Source organism: Dunckerocampus dactyliophorus, chromosome 21 (assembly GCF_027744805.1).
Source record: "Dunckerocampus dactyliophorus isolate RoL2022-P2 chromosome 21, RoL_Ddac_1.1, whole genome shotgun sequence".
NCBI lineage: Eukaryota > Metazoa > Chordata > Actinopteri > Syngnathiformes > Syngnathidae > Dunckerocampus > Dunckerocampus dactyliophorus.
Genome location: NC_072839.1, coordinates 3,736,589 through 3,759,156, shown reverse-complemented (window position 1 = coordinate 3,759,156; position 22,568 = coordinate 3,736,589). Strand labels below are relative to the sequence as shown.

The 22,568-nt window shown below is 41.2% G+C and overlaps 3 protein-coding genes and 1 non-coding gene across 8 annotated transcripts in view; 2 read left to right on the top strand and 2 right to left on the bottom strand.

Annotated features, from left to right (window-relative positions):
• Positions 1-982: 982 nt before the first annotated feature.
• Positions 983-13,885, bottom strand: marchf6 (membrane-associated ring finger (C3HC4) 6). The gene is made up of 25 exons (XM_054765087.1): positions 13,506-13,885; positions 12,741-12,840; positions 10,939-11,012; positions 10,181-10,324; positions 9,857-9,929; positions 9,577-9,745; positions 8,176-8,359; positions 7,863-7,924; positions 7,747-7,779; positions 7,616-7,667; positions 7,450-7,508; positions 7,296-7,376; positions 7,135-7,203; positions 6,907-6,981; positions 5,179-5,313; positions 4,876-5,096; positions 4,615-4,752; positions 4,319-4,532; positions 4,031-4,100; positions 3,662-3,843; positions 3,421-3,555; positions 3,261-3,350; positions 3,045-3,177; positions 1,598-1,733; positions 983-1,482 (listed from the first exon to the last, which is right to left on the bottom strand). The coding sequence occupies exons 1-25, from the start codon at positions 13,522-13,524 to the stop codon at positions 1,395-1,397; spliced, it is 2,736 nt and encodes a 911-aa protein (XP_054621062.1). The 5' UTR covers positions 13,525-13,885; the 3' UTR covers positions 983-1,394.
• Positions 13,224-22,239, top strand: cmbl (carboxymethylenebutenolidase homolog (Pseudomonas)). 4 transcript variants are annotated; one of them, XM_054765099.1, is made up of 6 exons: positions 14,450-14,544; positions 14,750-15,020; positions 15,108-15,215; positions 16,733-17,054; positions 17,129-17,321; positions 17,408-22,239. In XM_054765099.1, the coding sequence occupies exons 2-5, from the start codon at positions 14,806-14,808 to the stop codon at positions 17,306-17,308; spliced, it is 825 nt and encodes a 274-aa protein (XP_054621074.1). In that variant the 5' UTR covers positions 14,450-14,544; positions 14,750-14,805; the 3' UTR covers positions 17,309-17,321; positions 17,408-22,239. The 4 variants fall into 4 exon arrangements, with proteins under 4 accessions (XP_054621073.1, XP_054621074.1, XP_054621075.1 ...); XM_054765100.1 differs by having other exon boundaries at positions 16,733-16,875; positions 16,963-17,054; positions 17,129-22,235; XM_054765098.1 differs by lacking the exon at positions 14,450-14,544 and adding an exon at positions 13,224-13,392 and having other exon boundaries at positions 17,129-22,238.
• Positions 14,163-14,236, top strand: trnat-agu (transfer RNA threonine (anticodon AGU)). Its single transcript has one exon. It is a non-coding gene; the product is annotated as a tRNA-Thr (tRNA).
• Positions 16,167-22,568, bottom strand: part of cct5 (chaperonin containing TCP1, subunit 5 (epsilon)) — a 24,804-nt gene continuing 18,402 nt past the window's right edge. Inside the window, exons 4-13 of one of the 2 annotated variants that reach the window (XM_054765096.1) lie at positions 22,215-22,275; positions 21,979-22,143; positions 20,681-20,879; positions 20,401-20,593; positions 20,181-20,330; positions 19,995-20,114; positions 19,127-19,312; positions 18,900-19,037; positions 18,629-18,809; positions 16,167-18,565 (exon numbers count right to left, since the gene is read on the bottom strand). In XM_054765096.1, the coding sequence (XP_054621071.1) occupies positions 18,438-18,565; positions 18,629-18,809; positions 18,900-19,037; positions 19,127-19,312; positions 19,995-20,114; positions 20,181-20,330; positions 20,401-20,593; positions 20,681-20,879; positions 21,979-22,143; positions 22,215-22,266 (1,512 nt within the window). In that variant the 5' untranslated portion in view covers positions 22,267-22,275 and the 3' untranslated portion in view covers positions 16,167-18,437. The remainder of the gene's footprint in view (positions 18,566-18,628; positions 18,810-18,899; positions 19,038-19,126; positions 19,313-19,994; positions 20,115-20,180; positions 20,331-20,400; positions 20,594-20,680; positions 20,880-21,978; positions 22,144-22,214; positions 22,276-22,568) is intronic. The other variant, XM_054765095.1, reaches the window with a different exon arrangement.

Below are 22,568 nucleotides of genomic sequence, written 5' to 3'. Positions count from 1 at the left end.
CGGTGTTTAAAAAAAAACTTGGAATGTTATGAGAAATAAAATAAAGTTGGTTGTAATTTATGGAAAATTGGGTTGGGGAGAAAGTTATATTATGCCATTTATTCATTCTCTGCGCCACTTAATCCTCTTAGGGGTCGTGGTGGTATGCTGGAGCCTATCCCAGCTGATGATGGGTGAGAGGCGGGGTACACCCTGACTGGTCGCCAGCCAATCACAGATTTTTATGGCAATAATGTCAAAGCATTTTGGGAATAAAGTTGAAATGGAGAAAAAGCTGTAATTCTACAAGAACAGAGTCAAAATATCAAGAGAAAAAAAGCAATTTTATGAGAATAAACTCATATTAGGAAAAATTACATCATTTTAGTAGCGTTGAAATATTTTCGAAAAATACACTTAAAGTACTATGAGAAATAAAAGTTTATTTTTTTTTGGAAAATTAGGTTGTGGAAAGATAATATGGGAATAAAGTCATTATGAGAAGAAAATTTACTCATCTTTTTTTAAGAGGCATGTTGAATATTTGGAAAATTCAAAAATTCAGGGGGGAAAAAAGACCAAAGTTCATAAGATTTTTCACCAACTGTATATCACAACGCTGTGATGAAGTTGTCTCTTCAAGTATATATATATATATATATATATATATATATATATATATAACTCCTTAGCATGTCTATGTGGGTTGCTTTACAAAATATCAGTCGGTGGAAAGCTTGGACACCCTTAATTACACGTAGCTTCAACATTGCAGTCCTAAATTGTGTAGAACTGCACTGCAAGCTGCTAAAGTGGAGGGCTGGCTGTTCACACAATATGACTGCAAAGCAACGATAACGTAGGTGATTATCTCTGACAGTATCAATCAAACTTATACTCTTCTAATGACAGAATTAAGTGTCTAGTGAGTAAATTTCGTAAAATGCAGACATTTTTCACCCCAAGGTGAACATGAAAGCAGCTCGTTATCAACACAACGCAACAAATTGCCAGTTTGATTTAATAAATTATACATACACATTTTAAGATGTACAATGGTCATTGCAATAATCCATGTCTTTCTCTTAAGACAAAATCTGCATTCAAAGTATTTACACATGTACAATTATCAGGCAGCGCTTTACAAAGCAAGGCAAGAACCACAACACGAATGTTAAACCTAAAAAAAAGAAAAAACAAAAATATGAAAACCCTTCTCGTGCTTACTTTGCTGTGCCATGATTATAATACATGTTTCCCTTTCTACCTACAGTATGATAGGCATTAAAGGGAAATGAATAACCATGGAATCCACTGTGATCCAATGGAGATTCTCATGGCTTACAGTCCAGTGACTGAGTTCAAAATCAAAAAGGGGCTTTGGGAGGGAGTTACGCAGTGTCACAGATGAAAATCTATTCTGTGATCGGGTTAGAGGGGGGGACTGAGCTTGCTCTTCCAGCTTTCCTTTCGTAGTTGACAAGCCTTTGGCCCACCAGGTACCTGCAAACACACACACAGACATAACTTGATTTACCAGTCCACGCCACACGCACACACAAAACGCTATAAAATACATTGAAAATAACACTACTCACTACACTACGAACATCCTTACTTGTCGTTCTTGATGTGCTCATAAAGACGTTTGAACTGTCGAATTTGGAAGGACAGGATGCCGATGAGAGAGACCACCATCAAGAGGAATGGGTAGATTCTCCTCTGCATTAGAATTTCCATCTCTGGGGTGACTCCTGGGGAAGCAACACACTTTTATCACAGATTCGGCAGCAGCAACAACATAAGTTTGGTGATACAACAATCCCTTGTTTATTGCAGTTAAGTGGTTCCAGACTCAAACAAAGTAGGATTCCTTACTTATAAATGGAATATTTTCGTAGTTAGTGCATAGAAATCCGGTTTACGACCTTCTAAAGTAAGTTTTTTTTAACATGATTAGAGCTCTCTAGACATGAACTAACACCCCTATTGTCACATTTACACTCATATTACCCAATTTAGTAGACATAGTAAGAGAAGATAAGCCATTTATGACATAAATAAGACTCGTGCGTGTGTGTTGCTGTAAATGTGTTCCGGTGCTAGGGGAGTCGAGTAAGGGGCCGCACAGGAAGCGATGTCGATGGTTCAGAGTTGAGTTTTAGCTTGGTGTGGGTTACGGTCACAGCAGTAGCCCATGTTAGGGAATATTATGCCTCTTGTGAGCTCATTCAAACCTGCAATAAAAGCCTGTTGTTATGGCAATCAAGTCTGGTGTTTGTATGTCTCCCCAGCATGACAGTAACATTACGAGAACCTAAACCTAGTGGCCAGTGTAGAATACCACATATCACAGCATCTTTGAATGAGTCTTCTGAAGACCTTGTATTTTAGTTAATTTAGCCATTTTTATGCTTGAAAATGCTTCATTTGGGCAAAAAAAAAAAAAAAGATGTAAAATTTGCTTAAATATGCACATTTTTGGCTACTAGGCCGTATTCAACCATAATATATTTTTAAAAAACCTGATAATGTACTTTTTTTTATTTATTTATTTATTTATTTTGGCCATCATCCACAATCCTTATGGGAGACATGAGCACACGTCTTTCTCTTTTGTGTGTGTTCTAAGATATACAAACAGCTAAAAAGAGGCTGCTAAGAATGCACGTAATCTGATGCATCTATTCCGCCTATAAAGACTTCTGAAAAAAACTCCAAAAACACTCCATTTACATAATGTGACCTGCATTTTAACCAAGCTACAGCAACATTGTTATTATTACTGCTGTTAACATTGTTACGCCAAAGAACTACTTTACTGGTGTAGTGACACCTCGCCGGCTAGCAAATAGCTCCGCCACTGCTGCTGTGTTATTGAGTTTGGAAAAGTTAATGCTAGGTGTAGCATTCCTTTTTATGTTGCTATATGAAATCAATGCGCCCAGGAAGGAAGTTCAAAGTACACAAAATACTATAAGTATTACATGTTGTCATGAATGTGCCGATGGGCAAAATGAATATTGTTTAATTGTTTATTAAAAAGTGGCCAAAGCGACACTCACCGACAGCAGGCACCACCCCAGCCGCGATCATGTAGGGCACACACAAGGACAGCAGCAGGACTGAGATGACGGGTGCTGCCAGCTTACGGATGATGAACTGAAGATCAATGTTGCGAATTCCATTGGCGTACACCTTGAGGAGGGGGGGAAAAAAGTTTCCCAATATGCCTCCGCACAATTGCTACAGTGACAGAATGACAGAAAACAAGCATCTACCTGCTCAATGACGGTCTTCAGCCACCACTGAGGACCCATCAGAGTGATGGCCGCTATGATTTTGGCATGAAGCACTCCAAGAGCCCAGTCCTGCATACAACAGAGGGAAAAATGTTTGGACGTTCCAAAATAAACAAATGTGAGAGAGCACACGTCCTACCTGCCAGGGGTAGAAGAGGGGCGTTTGATCCAGAGGTACCCTGAGTGGAGCCACAATGACCAGCTCAAAGAGCAAACCCAGCAGCAGAGGGATGACTCCAGCCACCAGAAGAGCAACAACCAGGGTTTTAAGGATCTAAGGAATTAACATGTAGTGTGGTTGTTTGTATGAAAATGGCAATGCACAGTTCCCTCCTTATTAGGTACACCCGTCACTAGAAGAAGCTATTAATGACACCCACCATGAGCGTCCACTCCTGAACTTTGTGCATAATGACGGTGCGTCCTTGAGGCATCCAAGCCAGCAGCACAGTCACGCCGCGGATGGACAGCCAGCAGACATACAGGCCGCATGCTGCCGTGTACAGCTCGTGGATCTTAGAGCTTCCTGTCCAGAAGGACATCAGCCAGCGTCCGGTGAACACTGAATCATAAAAATGTACATATATACATCATTCTCAACCCCATGGTGGTCTCCTGGCGTGCTTGAAGAATTGGGAAATTGCTATTTCAGCTCAAGAGAGCAGCATCAACAGCACGCAAGCCTATAAATAGTTCATTTGTGGTCTGTGGGCGCGGATGAGTGCTGTGGAAAACCGCTAGTCTCTCACCTGGTAGGGTCAGGCACACCAGACTGGCCATCAGCAGGGTCATACACATAAACGCTATCAGCAGAACAATCTGGGAGGGAAGTGGACAAAAGTTTAAGCCTAAAAACACTAAACAACCTTCTCCGCTGTGGGCAAGCACACCCTTGTGAATTTCAAGCCGACTACAAATTAAGAGGGAGGTTTCTTCTTGTGGCTTCATGAAATGCTTCTATTGTGGTTGCATTTGACACAAGTTGCCAGTTAAACGTTTTCACGATGAAGCGGTGCAAAAATCGGGGGTATTCTCACCCTGAACGGGAAGCGGAGGGGTCGGTGGTACGGTTGAAAGCCCACTGGACCGCCTTGCTGCAAAATGGCCTGGTGGGCCGCATGCAGCCCCTCGCCAACAGCTGGCGGCGGGTTGTTATTGTTGTTATGGTGCCCCGGGGGAGGGTTGTTGTTGTTGACGGGCTGGTTAGTGTCTGTGTCCTCTTGCTCTCCTAGGAGGTAGGAGTGCAGGTCTCTGGTGGCGGAATGGATATGAGTGAACAAATCACGGCTGAAATGGGAACACATTGAAGCAGGACGCTGGCTTGAGGACTCACAGTAAATATCCAGCACTGACTGTCCAGGCCCTAACTAAGCCTTTGAGCCACTGGCGAGTGTGTCCTTGCTCCAATAAAGCTGGCAGCACGACCTGAAGCAATAATAGCTCCAACGACAGCTCGCTGACTGGGGCATCGCTGAGGTGGGAAAGTTCAGAAAGTGATTTTGAAGCAACGTCCTGTTTAGCAATCTAAATTTGTGTGCAAGATAAACAATATGTGCCCTTGTGGTACAATTGAATGGTATTTTTCTGCTGTTACCTGTAGAGCATGACGTTGTACGGCAAGAAGGCGGGCATCAGTAGTTTAATCAGCCTGATGGGGAGCCACAGCATTAGCAACACAATGGAACCAAACACCACCACGGACAGAATGAACCGCCGCAGGTGTCTGTAAATGGGAAGGTGGATCATCTCCTGAACTGGGTTAAAATCTGGGTCGTTGAGGTTTCTCAGAAACCACAGCACTCCAGGCCTCAGCACCTGACAAATAAAGGGTTTTTTTCTTTTTACACAAACAATATTCCTTCACTGGCCAAGATTCAGCCGCTGGAGACGGTGTTACCTCTCTCAGGAGTAGGATGAAGGAAGCAAAGTAAAAGACGTAGACCATGCCGACGAGCCAGTGAAGGAACATGGTGGTGCCCGGTGCGGATTTGAAACTCATCTCGCGGTCTTTCAGTGAGGCATCGAACATCTCCTGCAAGTTGACCAAGAACGTTCAAATAATTCACTGCTGCCCAGAATGATGCAAAGTCAAAATGAATGAATTCAAATGACAGTATATCCCTCGCCACTTCGCGCTTTCAATTCCACAGCTTCACTCATCATGCTGTTTTGTGGTTGAATACCACCTATTATTAGTCAAAGAAAAATGCATATTAAAGCAAATTTAACTTAGCTGTTGTCTAAATTAAGCATTTTTAGGCATAAAATGGCTAAACGAATTAAAACACAAAAATGCATGTAAAGATGTAATGATATGTAGTATTCTGCACTGGTCACTAGGTGTCAGTAATGTTAATGTAATTTTCGGTGAGACACACAAGCACCAGACATTTATTGCAGGTGTGAATGATCTCACAACAGGGACAATAATCCCTAACGAGTTACTGTTGTGGCCCTAACCTATGACCAAGCTAAACATCAACTGTGAACCCCCCACATCACTTCCTGTTCTCCCCCTTTAGTTCCCATAACACCAGCACATTTACAGCAACACAACACAAGCATGAGCTCCTATTTATGTCTTATTTTCTCGTAATATGTCTACTATATTGGGTAATGCAAGTGTAAAAGTAACTATAGGGAGGTTGTTTCATGTCTAAAGGGCTCTAATAGTGTTAAAAACTGCACTTTGAAGGTCGTAAACAGGTTTCCTATGCCCCAACTATGGAAATATTCCATTTATAAATAGGGAACCCTTCTTCACAGAAATGAACTTATCATGGTTAGGCCTAGAACCAATTAACTGCAATAAACAAGGGATTACTGACATGGAAGAAAAGGTTTCATTTAAGACATGCCAGTTCTCTTGTCAATCCATTCTTTACTCTTCTCTAAATAGGATTCCGGTTTTATTTAGGACAATTTGATGCCAAGATAAAAGGCAGTGCCATGGACCAATTGTAGCAACACCCCATATCTATTTTATCTCTGGTTCACTTCAGGACAGCACACGAAACGGGACACGTCTGATTTTGAACAGCTGCTATTGATAGTCGCGAGACAAAGGGGTCACAAAGCGAATGATGCTAATTTGACATTATGAAATAAAACAATCAGTACCAATACTTACAATTACGTTGGCCTTAAAGTGAACCGATGGCCAAGATACAGGACAAAAGGCAGAAATTTGTTTGCCCAAGACATGGGCAGACTGCAGCTCATCATCAGCTCAGAAGCTGGTACTGCTTATGTTGCACACTTCAATTGCACACTGCTCTTAACAAGTAGAATTGTAAATACCTCAATATAATTGCACCCTCAATATTCCTGTAAATAATGCTATGGTTCTATTTAACTCCATCAATAGTTCTTCCGCTGCTGTTTTGCACTGCTACACGGTCATTTTATATTTTTTATATTTCTACTTGTGTCTTATACTTTTTATTTACTTATTTATTGATGTGCAACCCACCAGAACAAATTCATTGTAGTGTGCTAGATATATACCTGGCAATAAATATGATTCTGATTATGCAGAGTAGAATTGTCCAGAAAAGTATAGACGTTACGATGTGGTTGAACTCATAACGTAATGATGAATATGCCAAACCAAAGCCCGTCTTACTAGAGAGCAGATGTCGAGCCACCAGCCACAGATCAGCGGGAAAACACCAATCTCCACGACAACCAGCAGGGACACCTGCAACCAACAGACAGTGTTAAAATTCTACTCTAAATAATACTGTAGTTTGAACTTGGAGCATTTTTCATTGTCTGGTTGCAAATGAAATATTACCCTGAGGTATGTTCAGGTGTTTTCACGGTGAGAAATATAAATCGGGTGATTTATTACCTTGACAACGATGTAACAGACTCCCAGGAGGCGTCGGGAGCGCTGAAAGCGAACCAGAGCAGCCAATCCCTACAATATCCTTGTTAAGGTTCAACATCACCAACACAAAAAAAACCCCAAAAAACATTTACTATGCCTATAAACGCTCCATATAAGGATACATGACAGAGTATGAGCGTCATGGCCAGCAGTATATAGCCAACAATTGTTGTTATTAAGCCTTCGAAATGGGAAGCTTGAACCTGAAAGAAAATATTAAGAGAGTCACACATCAGAATCATCATCATGCACGGTGACATTCTTATGAAAGCTTACATATTCCTCAAAGCCAAGACCCACGACAGAGAAATGCCCGATGTGGTAGGGACAAAATGCTGCAAGAGAAGGGAAATGCTGTTATCAGAGGGAACTAAAGGCCTTTGGAATAATGGTATTACCACAAGCATTGGACACAACTATACATTAGCTTACGTGTACCTACCAAACACCAGGATGAAGAGCGTGTTAAGGGACACCACCCAGAACACATGCTCCTAGAGGACAAACATCAGCGGTCATGAAGTGAGACCATTCTCAGTGTGAAGCTAATTAGGGGATGCGAATACTACTGACCAGAAAAACCAGAGATCCATCCAGGCCAAGCATCTGCAAATTAAACAATTTCAGGGCTTGAAGTGCTTTTTGAGCCATATAATTTGGGGCAAAACAGTAATAACTTGTAATCTTACCCTTTCCCATGTGAGCTCTTCAGCCGCTCGGTCCCACTCTAAAGCATTCCAGTTCATGTCATCTACACAACATATAGCAACATTAAATGTAACAACTGAGGAGAGCCGGTCACATCAAAATAGCTGCAAATACAGAATTACCCCCACTATCAAATGTTCAGCCATACATGATGGAATTCTTTAGAATTAGGAAATACTAAGATCATAAGTGCTAAGCTGGTCACACGTTACACACGATACTGTAATATACAAGTCACATTCTTCCCCTTTTTAAATGTAAATGAAAGAAAAGAGCCCCGCGTGGGACTCCAACCTTGTGCTCCATTGTTGGGGTCAGCGTCTTCAGCAGCCACCCCCTCCTCTTCTTCCAGCTCGGGGTCGTCGCCCTGCTCTGGTGGATCCGGGGGCTCTGGTTCTGCCTCATTCTGGGCTGGCGGTTCTGCAGGGACTGGGTGAGCTGGGGGCTCATCAGCTGCTCCTGGGCCCGCTGCTTGGGCCTGAAGGGACAAAATGGCTGATTTTGGGAAAGGAATACAGTAATCCGTCGTTTATCGCGGTTAATCGGCTCCAGCCCCAACCGTGATCAGTGAAGAAGGATTCCTTATTTATAAATGGGATATTTGCATAGTTCCAGCATAAAAAAAAAACCTCTTTACAACCTTCTAAATATGATTAACATTATTAAAACCCTCTAGACATGAAATAACACAACAATAGTCACCTTTACACTCGTATTACCCAATATAGCAGACATATTAAGAGAAAATAAGACATATATACATATACACTCGCACGGAGAATTCCTTGTTGTTCCTTGTTTTACTCCCAATTTGTGCACGGTACTTCCTGTAGTGGCTATTGTCTCATCAAGGCAACGTTACTGACACCTAGTGACCAGTGTAGAATCTTACATATCATCATAACATCTTTGAATGAGTCTTCTGAATGCCTAATATTAGTAACTTGAATAATTTAGCCATTTTTATGCTTAAAAATGCTTAATTTAGGTGAAAAATACATACATTTGGTTAAATATGCATATTTTTCACTAATTATAGGCCGTAGTCAAACATGAAACAGTGATGGTTTATAAATCAATATCCATCTATCTTCTCAAGATTCAAGATTCAAGATTCAAGAGAGTTTTATTGTCATGTGCATAGTACAACAGCAGTTATACCATGCAATGAAAATCTTATTCTATGCCGCTTCTCCTCATTAGGGTCGCAGGGGTATGCTGGAGCCTATCACAGCTGACTTCGGGCGACAGGCGGGGTACACCCTGCACTGGTCGCCAGCACATATACACAAACAACCATTCATACCTATGGACAATTTCGAGCCAATTAACCTAACATGCATGTTTTTGGATGTGGGAGGAAACCGGAGTATCCGGAGAAAAACCACGCACGCACAGGGAGAACATGCAAACTCCACACAGAAGTGCCCCAAGGGAGAATCGCACGCTCGCCTTCCCAATCTCCAGGCTGTGACAGTGTGGCCAACATGCTAACCACTAGACCAACGTGTGGCCTATTAATCAATATATTTTTGTGTGGCGAGGGATGACTGCACACTGTGGTCACACCTCATGTGTGCACCAATTCATTAGGAACACCTATTGATATGCATAACAGCTCTGCAGATAAACGTGGTTTAAAATGTGACTGGCATGAATGGGAGGTGACAAAATAGGGAACGTTTACAAAGGCACCTCATTGGCTTGCCCAGCTGCATTGGGAGGTGGCGCCTGGTGCTGTTCCAACCACTGGGGAGCACCGCCGTGGACTATCTGCTCCCTGAGCCACACCAGGCTAATAAACGCACACAGGGTGCAGGTGACCACGAAGCAGCCCTGCAGACAGTCTGCCAGCAGGTTCTCCCTGCAGAAACACACACAATAAACCGTAACACATACAGAAAACATTATACCAAGTGCTACATGCCATGCTTTTGCAAGAGTGCGTGTTGCTGCGCTCGTCATCATCACTCACGTGGACAGCATGTCCAAGGGCAGTGTCAGAAGTGAGCTCACAGAGCCAGTAAAAAGACACTTGTAGATGCGACCTGAAACGGATGAAGAAAAGGTCATCATCGACATATCACGCCAACATTGTTTACATTGCTTACTGAAGGGGATTAACACTTTTAACATGTGATGTTTATTATATAACGGCTGCAAAGTGGTAATTCTGTGACTCAACCATAAACAGGAGCTCATGTGGAACGCATGTTTGAGCCACAGAGAGGTTTGCCGTAGCATTTAGGAGGAGGAAGAGCGATCTGGGTGAACGTGGACGCAACATTCTATGACTCACATGCTGTAAGAGGAACCACGCCAAGCCAAGCGAACGCCACCAGGGTGTAATGGAACCAGTAGCGGATGGCCGTGCCCACACTGGTCAGCAGGCCGGCACAAATGTCCTGAATGGGCAGGCGTGACGGCATGTCGGGGGAGTAGACTGCAGCAGACATAGGATACACAGTAGTTACAAATCAATGAAATATTATTCACAGGCTTCTTGCACCTTTTAAAAGACACCGATTCAATCACTTGCCAAGCAACCAATGCCGCTTTTTTATGCCACAATGGTAAATTACTGATTAATAAGAAAAAAGTATCGGACAAAAGTAAGTACAGTAATCCCTCGCCACTTCATGCTTCAAATCTCGCAGCTTCACTATGCTTCATCAAACAGCTTCATCATGGCTGTTTGTGGTTGAATGTGGTCTATGCATATTTATAAACATTTTATGTATTTTTTGGCAAAATTAACCATTTCCAAGCATAAAAATGGCTAAACGAATGGAAAATACAAATATAAGACACATTCATACAGTATATAGGACTCTAAGAGGGCTCTAATTAGGTTAAAAGCAGTGTTTAGAAGGTCGTAAACAGGTTTTCTTTCTATGCTCTAACTAGAAAAATATTGGCTTTATAAATTAGGAAATTCAATTATCACGGTCAGGTTTGGAATCAATTAACCGCGATAAACAAGGGATTGCTTTATTTAATAATATTTATATTTAATTTATTTAATATTGGAAATCCATCGAAGCCACAAGCACTTACTTGGTGTGAATGCGAATCTGTGCTTGCATAATTCACAATACTCCTTCCTGCTGTGTTTCAGCCACTGGACCAAACTGGAAGACAATGTTTGAAAAGTGAAGGCAGCGAGCGTATATACTCTGCGACGGCGTACTTATGTGCGTTTACAATCACATGGCGCAGTCTCTCTTCATTATGCATACGATCATTTGTGAAGACGGAACTTGAACTGAAAAAAGTCAAACTAAGTTGCTCCTCTGCCGTTAGTTGCTCCAGCAGGGTGGCGTGAAAGTTACGCCTGGTCGGTTTTAACAGCTGCCAGAAGCATCCAGGCTCTTTTCCTCTATAGACGTATACCCACAAACCTCACCCCCCCGACCCCAGCTCACACACAAGAGTCACATGAGAACACAACACAATATGGCTGTGTTGGTGTCCCTTTCACAAACGCCATTGCACACCTCAGGTCTGAAATATGACTCGCACCAAACCAGCGTGAGCTAACTGAAAAGCCTGTTTTTATCCACAGCTCTTACGTTACGTTGGCGTCCTCAACCCTTTCCCCCGTAACGTCCCGTTAGTTAGTCTGACATAACAAAATACAAAGTCCCTGACAAAAATGAAAATCCTGTTAGATTTGAGCTTTTATTGCTGTGTGGTAATCTGATCATAAACCGCTTTGATCATTACCTAATGACAAAACCACTCAGGGGTAACAAATCCTGGGGTTATTTTTTTTTTTTTAGCACGCGACACTAAAAATAGCCTGAGTGACAGATTATATCTACAATACTGACTCTTAAAGACCTCTTGCGCACAAACGCACAAAGCCAAGGGTAGGGGAAAAAAAAAAATAAAATGTGTTGACAATTACGGAGAATGAGGAATTTGTAGAAATATTTGCACATTTTGTGGTTTTGAGTTTTGAGAGTTTAACAATGACGTGAAGTTCAACACATCTCAACGACCAAAAAATAAAATTCCAGTAATTATGCATATTCAAACATGATTTTTTTATTTAAAATCTTTTTTTTTTATTTCATGCCTTGTTTTAAGAACTTTGACCATTTTTTAATCAGGATTTTTTAAGGGTTTCTTTTATTATTACTAATATTACTGTATTTTATTTTATTTGTAGAATAACTATTTAAATTTTATTGCTTTTTAAATTGGTATTTCAGTACAATTTTTTTTATTTTAAGTGACTTTTTAAAAATCTCATGCCTTGTTTTTTATGACCATTTTTTGTCAGGATGTTTTTAAGGTTTCCATTATTATTGTATTTTATTTTTATGATTTCGACCATTATGGACATTTTTTAAAATTAGTATTTCAACTTTGTGGCCATTTTTAAAATCAGTATTTCAGTAAATTGATTTTTTTTATGTCATGTCTTATTTTTAGAACTTTGACCATTTTTAATCATAGTCTTTTTTTTATTATTACTTTTATTGTATTTCATTTGTTAAATTTACAACTTTATGGCTATTTATGTATTTATTATTACAACATTCTATTTTATTTATTTTTTTAGGCTTTCTTCTAGTATTATTATATTATCAAAATATTATTATATATTATTAAATTGGCCATTTTTAATCATGATTTTCTTTTATTACTGTACTATGATATCTTTCTATAAAACTAACAATATTAGGATTGGTGCTTCTTTATATTTATTTATTTCTACAATTTAGACCACAAAATATGTTCCTAATTTTTGTATGTATCTTCTTATGCCCAGACCACGTGTGTGCCCTTCGTGAATCATTTTTTGCATTGCCATGGCACATTTTCATTGGTTTTTGATCGCTGTCACTTACCATTCCTGGTGGATGAACTTGATGCTGCCGGTGCAGACGCAGGGGTGATACAGAGGTTTGTCTGGGGTGCCCTCGGAGCGGCAGACACGACAAATATCCGCTAAGAAAACGACACACGCACAAACAAAAAGACAAGTATGTTACATTCTTACTTTTGAGATATGCGGCAAACAGACTTGACGGAAAAAATAAACACTATGTAAGAAATGTAAATTGTGGAAGGGATCATTCCCTACACTGATGGAGTTATTTAGTGATAAATGAGTGAGACAATATGCAGTCCACTCACCAGACCCTTCATTAGGTACAATCGGTACATTAGGTACATTGGGTACATCTTAGGTACAATAGACATATCTCAAATTCTCCCTTTAGAAAGATAACACCGCTTTCACTTTGATAACACACCAGTAAAAATGCCAATCAAAACTAAATATCGGAATTACGTTATTATTCAGTGTACCAAATGAGGTGACCCTTGATTTGAACGGCTGATGACATCACCAGGAACTTCTGGTCCTTTCTATTTGTCTCGACTCCGGTTTCATCGACGTGTGTGGCCATATAAACAAACATTCTACCATTTGTTAGCCTTCAGACAGCATCTCGAAGCAGTACTACATTGCAATGTGACGTTATCCAGTTAGCTAAGGTACGTACGAGCAGGCCAGCTCGGCAATAGCAGGCTTGGTTCTCGGTGATGCGCTGAGCTAATGCTATTTACCTCCTAATAGCGGGCCATCGACGAGACAACCTCGTATTTACCTTCTTCGGCCGTGTCCATGTTGTTTACAAAGCAGCAGTCGCGGTTTCTTCCAGGTGGAGCTTGTTCAGCGAACCCATCAACGACAGGCGAGATGGCTTAGCTAGCCACTTTAAGCTAGCGCGACAACGTTAGCCTTATGGGTCAGATGCATTGGCAGTCATAAAATGGTTTCCCAGTAGATGGAAACGCCGGCGCTTGCCTCGCTGTTATATATATTTTTGTTGTTTTTTCTTTTTACATCCAAACGTTATTCGATCACTGCCAATGTTGCGGTTTTTTTTACAGTTGACTTGAGAAACACCACATCTTCTATCCGGCTGTAATGACAGTTGAAACGCAGGAGACAAATGGCTAAGTAAAGCCTGCTAACGCATGCGTAGTACTCACCAGCTATATTTTAGCTTCTTCTACGTTAGGCCTTATACCGCCATCTGGTGTATTGGAGTGTGCACTCCAGTCTTCAAAACTCCTTTATCCAGATCGCATTTAATTGAAGTGTCAGAGTTATATTTCACAATTACTTGTTTTAAATTAACCCATAAATGCCACAAGCTAACAATATATCATATATTTCATTTTAGAAAATTTACAGGTCATAATCTGTGCCGTTTTCCGTTTTAATTGACCAATTGTCATTCTGACACAACCACATTATCGGCGCCGTGGCTTAGTTGGTTAAAGCGCCTGTCTAGTAAACAGGAGATCCTGGGTTCGAATCCCAGCGGTGCCTTTTCAGGCTACGTATCAAATAAAAAAAGAGGGTTTAGTGTTTGAGACGTTGTTAATACAAGTATAAATTAATATGAATGTTTGACATAATTCTCGTGATGTTTAACCCCCCCAAATGCAATTTGATCCAAAAATCCCGCTGATGACCACATTTCCTCCAATTCGCTCCCTGCAGCAGTATGACGCTGGTCCGACTCTTATTTTGAAGGTTCTGACCGGAATGTGTCGATCACCGATCTCACACACATGCGCGCAGTCCTGCAAGACTGGCGATTCATTCCGTTCCTCTCCTCGACGGTTGACAACCCGGTATACTTTTTATTTAAATTAAACATATTTTCCGCTGCGTTGTTTGCGTTTTCGCTTGGCGAAAGCAACTTTTCAATGCATGTGCAACTTTTTGTTGCTTTCTGTTCTGTGCAAAATGCTGTGTCACGATTGTGTGACTTGTTTTGCATCGTGTTGTTTGTTGTTTGATTGTACGAGAGACACACCTGTGTTTGCACTATTATAGGGTCTGACTGACACGTTCCGGGTCACTGTGTCCACCTGACGCGTGTGTGTCAGCAGATGGCAAATGAGGCGAGACCTTGCCCATGTGATATCGGGGATCGAATGGAGTATGGGGAACTCGGCCAGGAGGTCCAAATCGAGCATTTCAAAGCATATTTAGTGAAGCCATCTACAGTGTCTGAGAAGGCCGTTATTGTCATCCAAGACATATTTGGGTGGCAGCTTCCCAACACCAGATACATGGCTGACATGCTGGCTGCCAATGGATACACGTGTGTGAAATCTATTTATTAACCACAGTATATTACGTGAAGCTTTGGCTTCTTACCGTACAGCTGCCTGTCTTTTGCTATTTTTAGGGCCGTTTGTCCAGATTTCTTTCTTGGAAAAGAACCGTGGAGCCCATCACAGGACTCGTCCACATTCATGGCATGGCTCGAAGACAAAAAGTCGACCAACATCAATAAGTAAGCGCTTCATTTTTTGTTTAAAAGCCGCATTGAGATGTGAACGTGCTGGAAGAGCATCGCACTTACCACTTGCTAGCTTGACGTTTTCCTCTGATTTCAGATCAACATTTGCAATAAAAGGGAGTGTTGTAATAATTGGATTAGATTCAGCTCCAGACACCCCCCCATCTCTCTTCGATTGCCATCGTTGACTCCTGACACAAAGGCCAAAACATGCCTCACATGATAAACAGACGGAATCGGAGTCGCAGCACAGCCTTTAGCCTTGTCTTCAGGTTCAAGTTGTTGAAATTCCAATATTGACTTAGGATAAAATAAGTTTTGTGGCTGGATTGGTGGTCAAAGCTGCAGCCTGCGCAAACAAACAAGCATTTGAGTCTCATAGCACACAATTATTGTATGGTGCATTCAAGAACCGCTTTGAAAAACAATGCTTTACGGGAAAAAAACGTTAGACGTGTGCAAATTGTGGGCTTTGTAACAGTGGCACATGTATGCTGTACATTTTACCTGTATTAGCACACAAATTATTACCGACTTACGATGAATGAGATATGTTTTCTGCAGAAAAAATGACTATTTAAAATGAAAAATAGACACATCCAATAATTCAAACTGCGGCCTGGGGGTCATTTACAGTCCTGTGACACATTCTAAAATCACAAACAACTTTAAAAAAATTAAAAAAGCAGTAATTTTACAAGAATAAAGACAAAATATTAGAAGAATAACGTCATATCATTGAGAAAAAAAATAGCATGAAGGTGAAATATTAAAGATTAAAATATGTATATATTTTTAAAAATCGTATTTGCAAAGAAGTTGCAATTTTTGGAAAATTGAGAAAACCTTAGAACATTATGATTAAATAAAGTCAAAATATTATGAAAATGACACGAGGAAAAAAAATACAGAAAGTTGAAACATTTGTAAAAAAAAAAAAAAAAATACAAAAGAAATCGCAAAAGAAGTGTAATGAAAGTTCATAGTAATACCCTTTGTCACAGATACTGTATATACGTATATAAAACAAAAAAATACATGAAAAATGTCTCGGCATATCTACATGATTAGGTTTTAAAAATAATTAAAAGTGGCCCCCACATCCTTTAATTTCACAGCATGCAGCCCTCAGTGGAAAAACTTTGGACACCCCTGCAATCATCCCTCACCGCTTTGAATTTCACAACTTCACTCTATTAAATAAAAAAACTATATTCATACATTAAAAAAAAAAATGCATAGTAAAGAAAATTTTACGTATTTGCAAGCATTAAAAATGGCAAAATGAAGTAAAATGCATATTTAAGGTATCCAGAAGTTTCATTCAAAACTGCTATGTAGTACACTGGTCGCTAGGTGTCAGTAATGTTACAATGACAATAGCCACCACAGGAAGCACTGTACAGAATATGCTAACGTATGAGTCTATATTATGTCTTATGTGCACTATATTGGGTAATACAAGTGTGAAAGGTGACGATGGGGTGATATACCAGCTGTATACCTTCCAGAGAGGTGGATGCTTTGCTGAGGCTCCTGGTGAAGCAATGTGGGGCCAAACACATAGGAGTGGTGGGCTTCTGCTGGGGAGGGGCTGCCACACATCATATAGCCCTGCACTACCCCGAGGTGTCAGCCGGAGTGTCATTCTACGGTATGTCATGTGTGCAGCAGCGACCGCCACTCTTAAACACTTCAGTCCTTGTTTGTCGCGGTTTCCTGATTTGCTCACGTCCTGCAGGGATCGTCCGAGAGGGAGAGGACAGATATGACCTGAAGAGTCCAACCTTGTTTATCTTTGCAGAGAATGACAATATCATCCCGTTGGATCAGGTCGGCATTTATTTTTGATATATCCCTGAAGAATCAGTAATATAACCACCGGCGCGTCCTTTTGTGTCGTCCAGGTGAGCGGTCTGGAAGCAAAGCTGGAGGAGAAATGCACCGTGGATTACCAAGTGAAGGTCTTTCCCGGACAGAGCCATGGGTTCGCACACCGAAAGAGAGAGGACATAAACCCCATAGACGAACCCAGAATTCAGGAGGCCAGAGCTGATATGATCAACTGGCTGAACAAATATATTTAAATCACTGCAAAAGGTACTATCAAGTATGAGAGGGTGGCTGGAGCACAATGAGGCCAAATGTAGAGTGGGGCAGTGATGTGACTTCATTATTTTTTCCAGGGATTAAAAAGCATCTCAGGCTGCGTCCACATCTACAAACCAGCATGGGGGGCCTTATTTATAAATGAAATATTTTTGTAGTTCGAGCACAGACAGACATCTGTTTACAAGCTTCTAAATAAGGTTTAACATGATTAGAGCCCTCTAGACATGAAATAACACCCCTAAAGTCACCTTTACACTCCTGTTCCCCAGTATAGTAGACACAATAAGAGAAGATAAGATATAAATCTTAAGACTTGTTTGTGTATGTTGCTGTAAATGTGTTCTGTTGCTACGGGAGCTGAGGGGGGGTGGAAAGGAAGTGACGTCAGGGGCTCAGGTACATTTTACAGCCGCAACAGTACTCTATGTTAAGGATTATTGTGCTTTTTGCGAGACAATTCAAACCTGTGATAAAAGCCTGTTCTGGTGATCAAGCCGGGTGCTTGTGTGTCACACTCAACATTACAGTAACATTACTGACACCTAGTGACCAGTGTACAATACTACACATCACATCTTTGAATGCCTTATATTTGTTTTGTACTTAATTTGGCAATTTTAATGCTTGAAAATGCTTAATTTAGGCAAACAATGTGTAATATTTGCTTAAATGTGCATATTTAACTTGTAATAGGCCGTATTCAACCACAAAACAGCAATGATTTATGAATATATTTTACAAAAAACGATAGTCATTAATGAGTCATTAATTTAGTGAATATCGTCCCTGGCCTCGTGCCTAAGACAAATCTTAGCATGTTTTAATCTCGCAAGATCTTGTAACACCCGGATATTAAGTATTAAACTTACTTTATGCAGAGTGATGGCATGAAATACACCCATAGCTGCTACATATTTCCACAGATCAACATTTTAATGGAAAGTTTGATACTGGAACAGCGTTTCGGTACCAAATGATAAATAGCGGTAAGCGGTGCAGCTTTCGGTGCTCGGGAAGTGCCTACGATCAGCAGCTCAAACATGTTACCGCGTTCTAGACCACAGCCGAGCCTGCCGGTGTTCGGGGACGGTGGGTGTGGAGGTTTTAGTCCTCGCACTCTCCCGGGCTTCGGATGTCATCGATCTTGAGGATCATCTTGACGACTTGGGTGGCCAGCAGGATCTGCTGCTTTTTGCCGATGAGGGTCTCGATGACGTGCTGCTGCTTCATGTCTGAGTGAAGTAGAAAGACGTTTTAGCGGTGAGGCGAGGGGATAATTTCACGCGGATGCTCACCGTTGGTGCTGTTGTGCAGACAGTCGATGCCCAGGTAGGGGTTGTTGTCTCGGACTTGTCTGGCTCTGACCTCTGTCATGGTCTGGATGGGATTGAGGCCGCTATTCTCAGCCAGCGCCATTGGGATGACCTCTAAGGCGTCTGCAAATGACCTCATTGCATACTGCTCCAACGAAGGGCACTTGAAGTTCAATGCAAGACAAAAATTGAGTACTGAGGTTGCCAATTATTGCATTTAAAAAAAAAATGTAGGAACCGTTTTACCCTTTACCTTATCTGCAGCCTGATTGACAGCCAAAGCGCAAGAAATCTCTGAGGCTCCTCCTCCATAAACCACACGGTTGTCTCTCACCAGGTTGCGAATTACGCACAGAGCATCGTGGAGTGCACGCTTGGCCTCATCGATGATCTAATAAAGGCAGATGGAGGCGCAGAAGTAAACCAAAATAGTCCCGAGGGGGTCAGCGTGCATCGAATCAGATTCATTCTCCGTCTGACCATCTTGTTGCCTCCACGTATGAAGATGGTCACAGCCCTGGTGTTCTTGCAGTCCTGGATGACCAGCATGTGGTCCTTTGTGGTGCCAAAGGAGATCTCCTTCACTAAGCCGGCAGTGCCGAGCTTCTCTGGAGTCAGCTCACAGAACCTGGGCACAATGCGCCCCCCTGTGGCGATGGCGATCAACTGCACAGGGAAAATTAGTAAGTTGACTGAATCCTGAAGACACAATCATGGCCTCAACCCGGGATGCGCATTTTTCAATCATTACGTCACAACCCAGTTTTATTTTATTTGTATTTTTTTTACACGTTTAAGTCGTTTTTTTTAATTGCCCTTCATCTGTCAAAACATTAATAAATTAAGTCCTAAAACAGGAAATTCTTAATTATAAAATAAGATGAAATGAGATAAATTGACAAAATTATGAGACAAACTGTGGGATGTTATTTCATGTCTAGAGGGCTCTAATGTAAAAAAAAAAACATATCTAGAAGGTTGGGAAATTATTTTTCTTTGCTCTGACTACAAAAATATTCCATTTATTAATAAATGCACTCAACAGTTGGACCGAAAACAGATTAACTGCAATAAACATGACAGCGGCAACCTTGCGCAAAACATACAATCAGAATGACTTCAAATAAGACTGGAAATAGTCCATTGAGTCCAAGAAATCACAGTAAAACAGATGTGATGGGACAAGCCAACAGGCCATGGCTGGAATGAGACGGTACTTTCCTTCATAGTTTATTATAAAGAAGATTCATTTTGTCTTTTTGGTCGTCTTACATTGAGGGTGGAGTTATGTTCTGGTCTATACTGTATTATTCTTAGCACAAGTCAACTTTGGCGACAAGCATCTCACCTCAATCTCAGGCCCTCCGACCCAGCGGACAGCGGGTAACTTGTTCTGCAGCAGCAGGTGGTTGGCTTCATCATCAAAGCCCCACTGGCAGATAGCCAAGTTGGCGCCGTTGCTTTTGACCTAAAACAAGGCAATCTGGATGTAAACCACGTGGAAAGCTAGCAGCTATGTTTTTGAACAACGAACCTGTTGGATCATCTCCTCAAACTTCTCCTTTTCATATTTCTGGAGGGCTTTGTAGTCCTCAACAGACGTGACGTCCAACTTGTGCTTGGTCTTGGGCTTCGGGGGCTCGAACGGGCAGGTGAGGATTGCGATTTTAACATCTTTCAGAACCTGAGTTGCAGTAAAGAAGAGTCAGAATTTGCCACGTTCTTCACGCTCAATGTTCATGTGATGTTCTTACCTTTGGCATCTGCGGGTGACTGAACTCTTTGTCGACGATGACGCCCTTGATGAGCTGCGTGTCCTCCAGCTTGCCTCCCACCTTGCCCTCCATCTTGATAAGCTCAAAGTCCACGTCTTTCCTCTCCATGTCGGCCACGGTGAGGATGGCGTTCACTGCAATCTCTGCCATCTGTCTGTGGCACCGGTTGATGCTGAAAGCGGAAGGAAGGAAAGCTTAGCTAAAGCAACGTAAAATCTAAAACAACCGTCAATAAATTGATTGCGTGTGGTAGACTCACACTTTAGAGCCTAGCGTTGTCATGGCGGTCTGAATGAGCGGTTCCGTGTTGTTGGGATCGCAGGGGAACGTTTCCCCGATTTTGTCAAGCTGCTCGATGGCGATGCGGGCGGCTTGGTCGTAGCCGTCAGAGATCCTGATGGGGTGGATTCCGCGGTCAAGGAGCTGCTCGGCCTGCTCAAGCAGAGCCCCTGCCAGCACTGACGAGACAAGAAATAAAAAAAGATAAATTAAAAAAAAAAGATAGGCTATATACTCTTCATATTTTACATATGATATTATACTGTAGATATACTTACTTGATATTTAATATGCTATAAATACAATTAAAAATTACATTAAAAGACACTCTAAAGCAGATATTCTCAACTGGCGGGTTGGGACCCAAAAGCTTATCAAAAATTAAATTAAGTATTACTAGTATCAATTAATAATACAATTACAAAAATGTATACAAATAAAATTGTCTAAAAAATAAATTCATACATTAATTTATATATTTTATTTTAGACATAAGTTAGCTTCCTCATCACTGAACAGCTACAAGTGAAATATCTGATTGTGGTTTTATTTATTGCAATTTTGCTATGCAATTGTAATCTATGCATTATTTGGAGAGCAGGGTGGCCCATTAGGCAATATAGACCAACGCTCAAGACGCCATGGCCGTCGGAGGGTGGCAAAAATCACGTTCGATCTAATTATGTGCACAAGAGAGTTGTGTAATCCCTTGTTTTTTCGCGGTTAATCAGTTCCAGACCCGACAGCGAGAAGTGAATTCCCTCTGAGTAAGATTCCTTATTTATAAATGGAATATTTAACTAGCTAGAGGATATAAAAACGTGTTTATGACCTTCTAAATAGAGTCTTTGACATTATTATAGCCCTCTAGACATGAAATAACACCCCTATAGTCACCTTTACTTTCATATTACCCTGTATGGTAGACATTAAATTGAAAACAAGCCATTTAAGACATAATTTAGACCCCTAACCCAAGCATTTAGAGAGTTCCTTGTTACTGTTACTTTCCCACTGGGAAACGTGGGTCCCAGGTTGAGACCATTGCAGAACCCCTGCTCTAAATGACTCAACGCAATGTTTGATTTTGTACCACCGACCAGATATTGCTGGTATAGTTGCCTATATTGTTTATAAATGCCCACGTGTATAATTGCTAATATTATCCCAAATATATCCACACAAACACCTTGACCTGATGGTGTCAGCCAATTTTACATTAAAAGTCACACACCTAGCTCTAGCTATAAGCACCTAGCTCATTTTCCTTTCACGTACCAACAACTCCAGTGGTTCCATCACCAATCTCATCATCTTGTGACTTGGACAGCTCCACCATGAGTTTAGCAATCTGATGGTCCACATCCATCATGCTGAGGATCGTGGCTCCATCGTTGGTGACAGTCACTTCTCCATCTTTGTCAACCATCATCTTGTCAAGGCCTAGCCACGAGAATTGAGAATATAATAAAAGTGTTGATTATAAAATGTAGCTGTTGGTTTATTACACTTACCGTTAGGTCCCAAAGAAGTCCGAAGCGTTGACGCAACTGCCTTGGCTGCCATAATATGAGACTGCAAAACACATCAACGAGCATGTTAAAAGTGTCAACTTTCATATGAATGATGCGAGATGTAATATGAAAAAGCGACTGTGATGACTACTGCTGACCACAGCCCTACCTTGCAACACCCACTGCCTTGAAGCACATGGGCCTCAAGTTATCATTGTGGCTAGCAACGGACAAGCTAATATGTAGCATCACATTCACGGTGCTCTGACAACACCATCACAAAATGGTCTACTTAAAGGCTAGACTTATGAGTTTTTCACTACTAAATGTCGTTGGCATTTTAGAAACAATGCA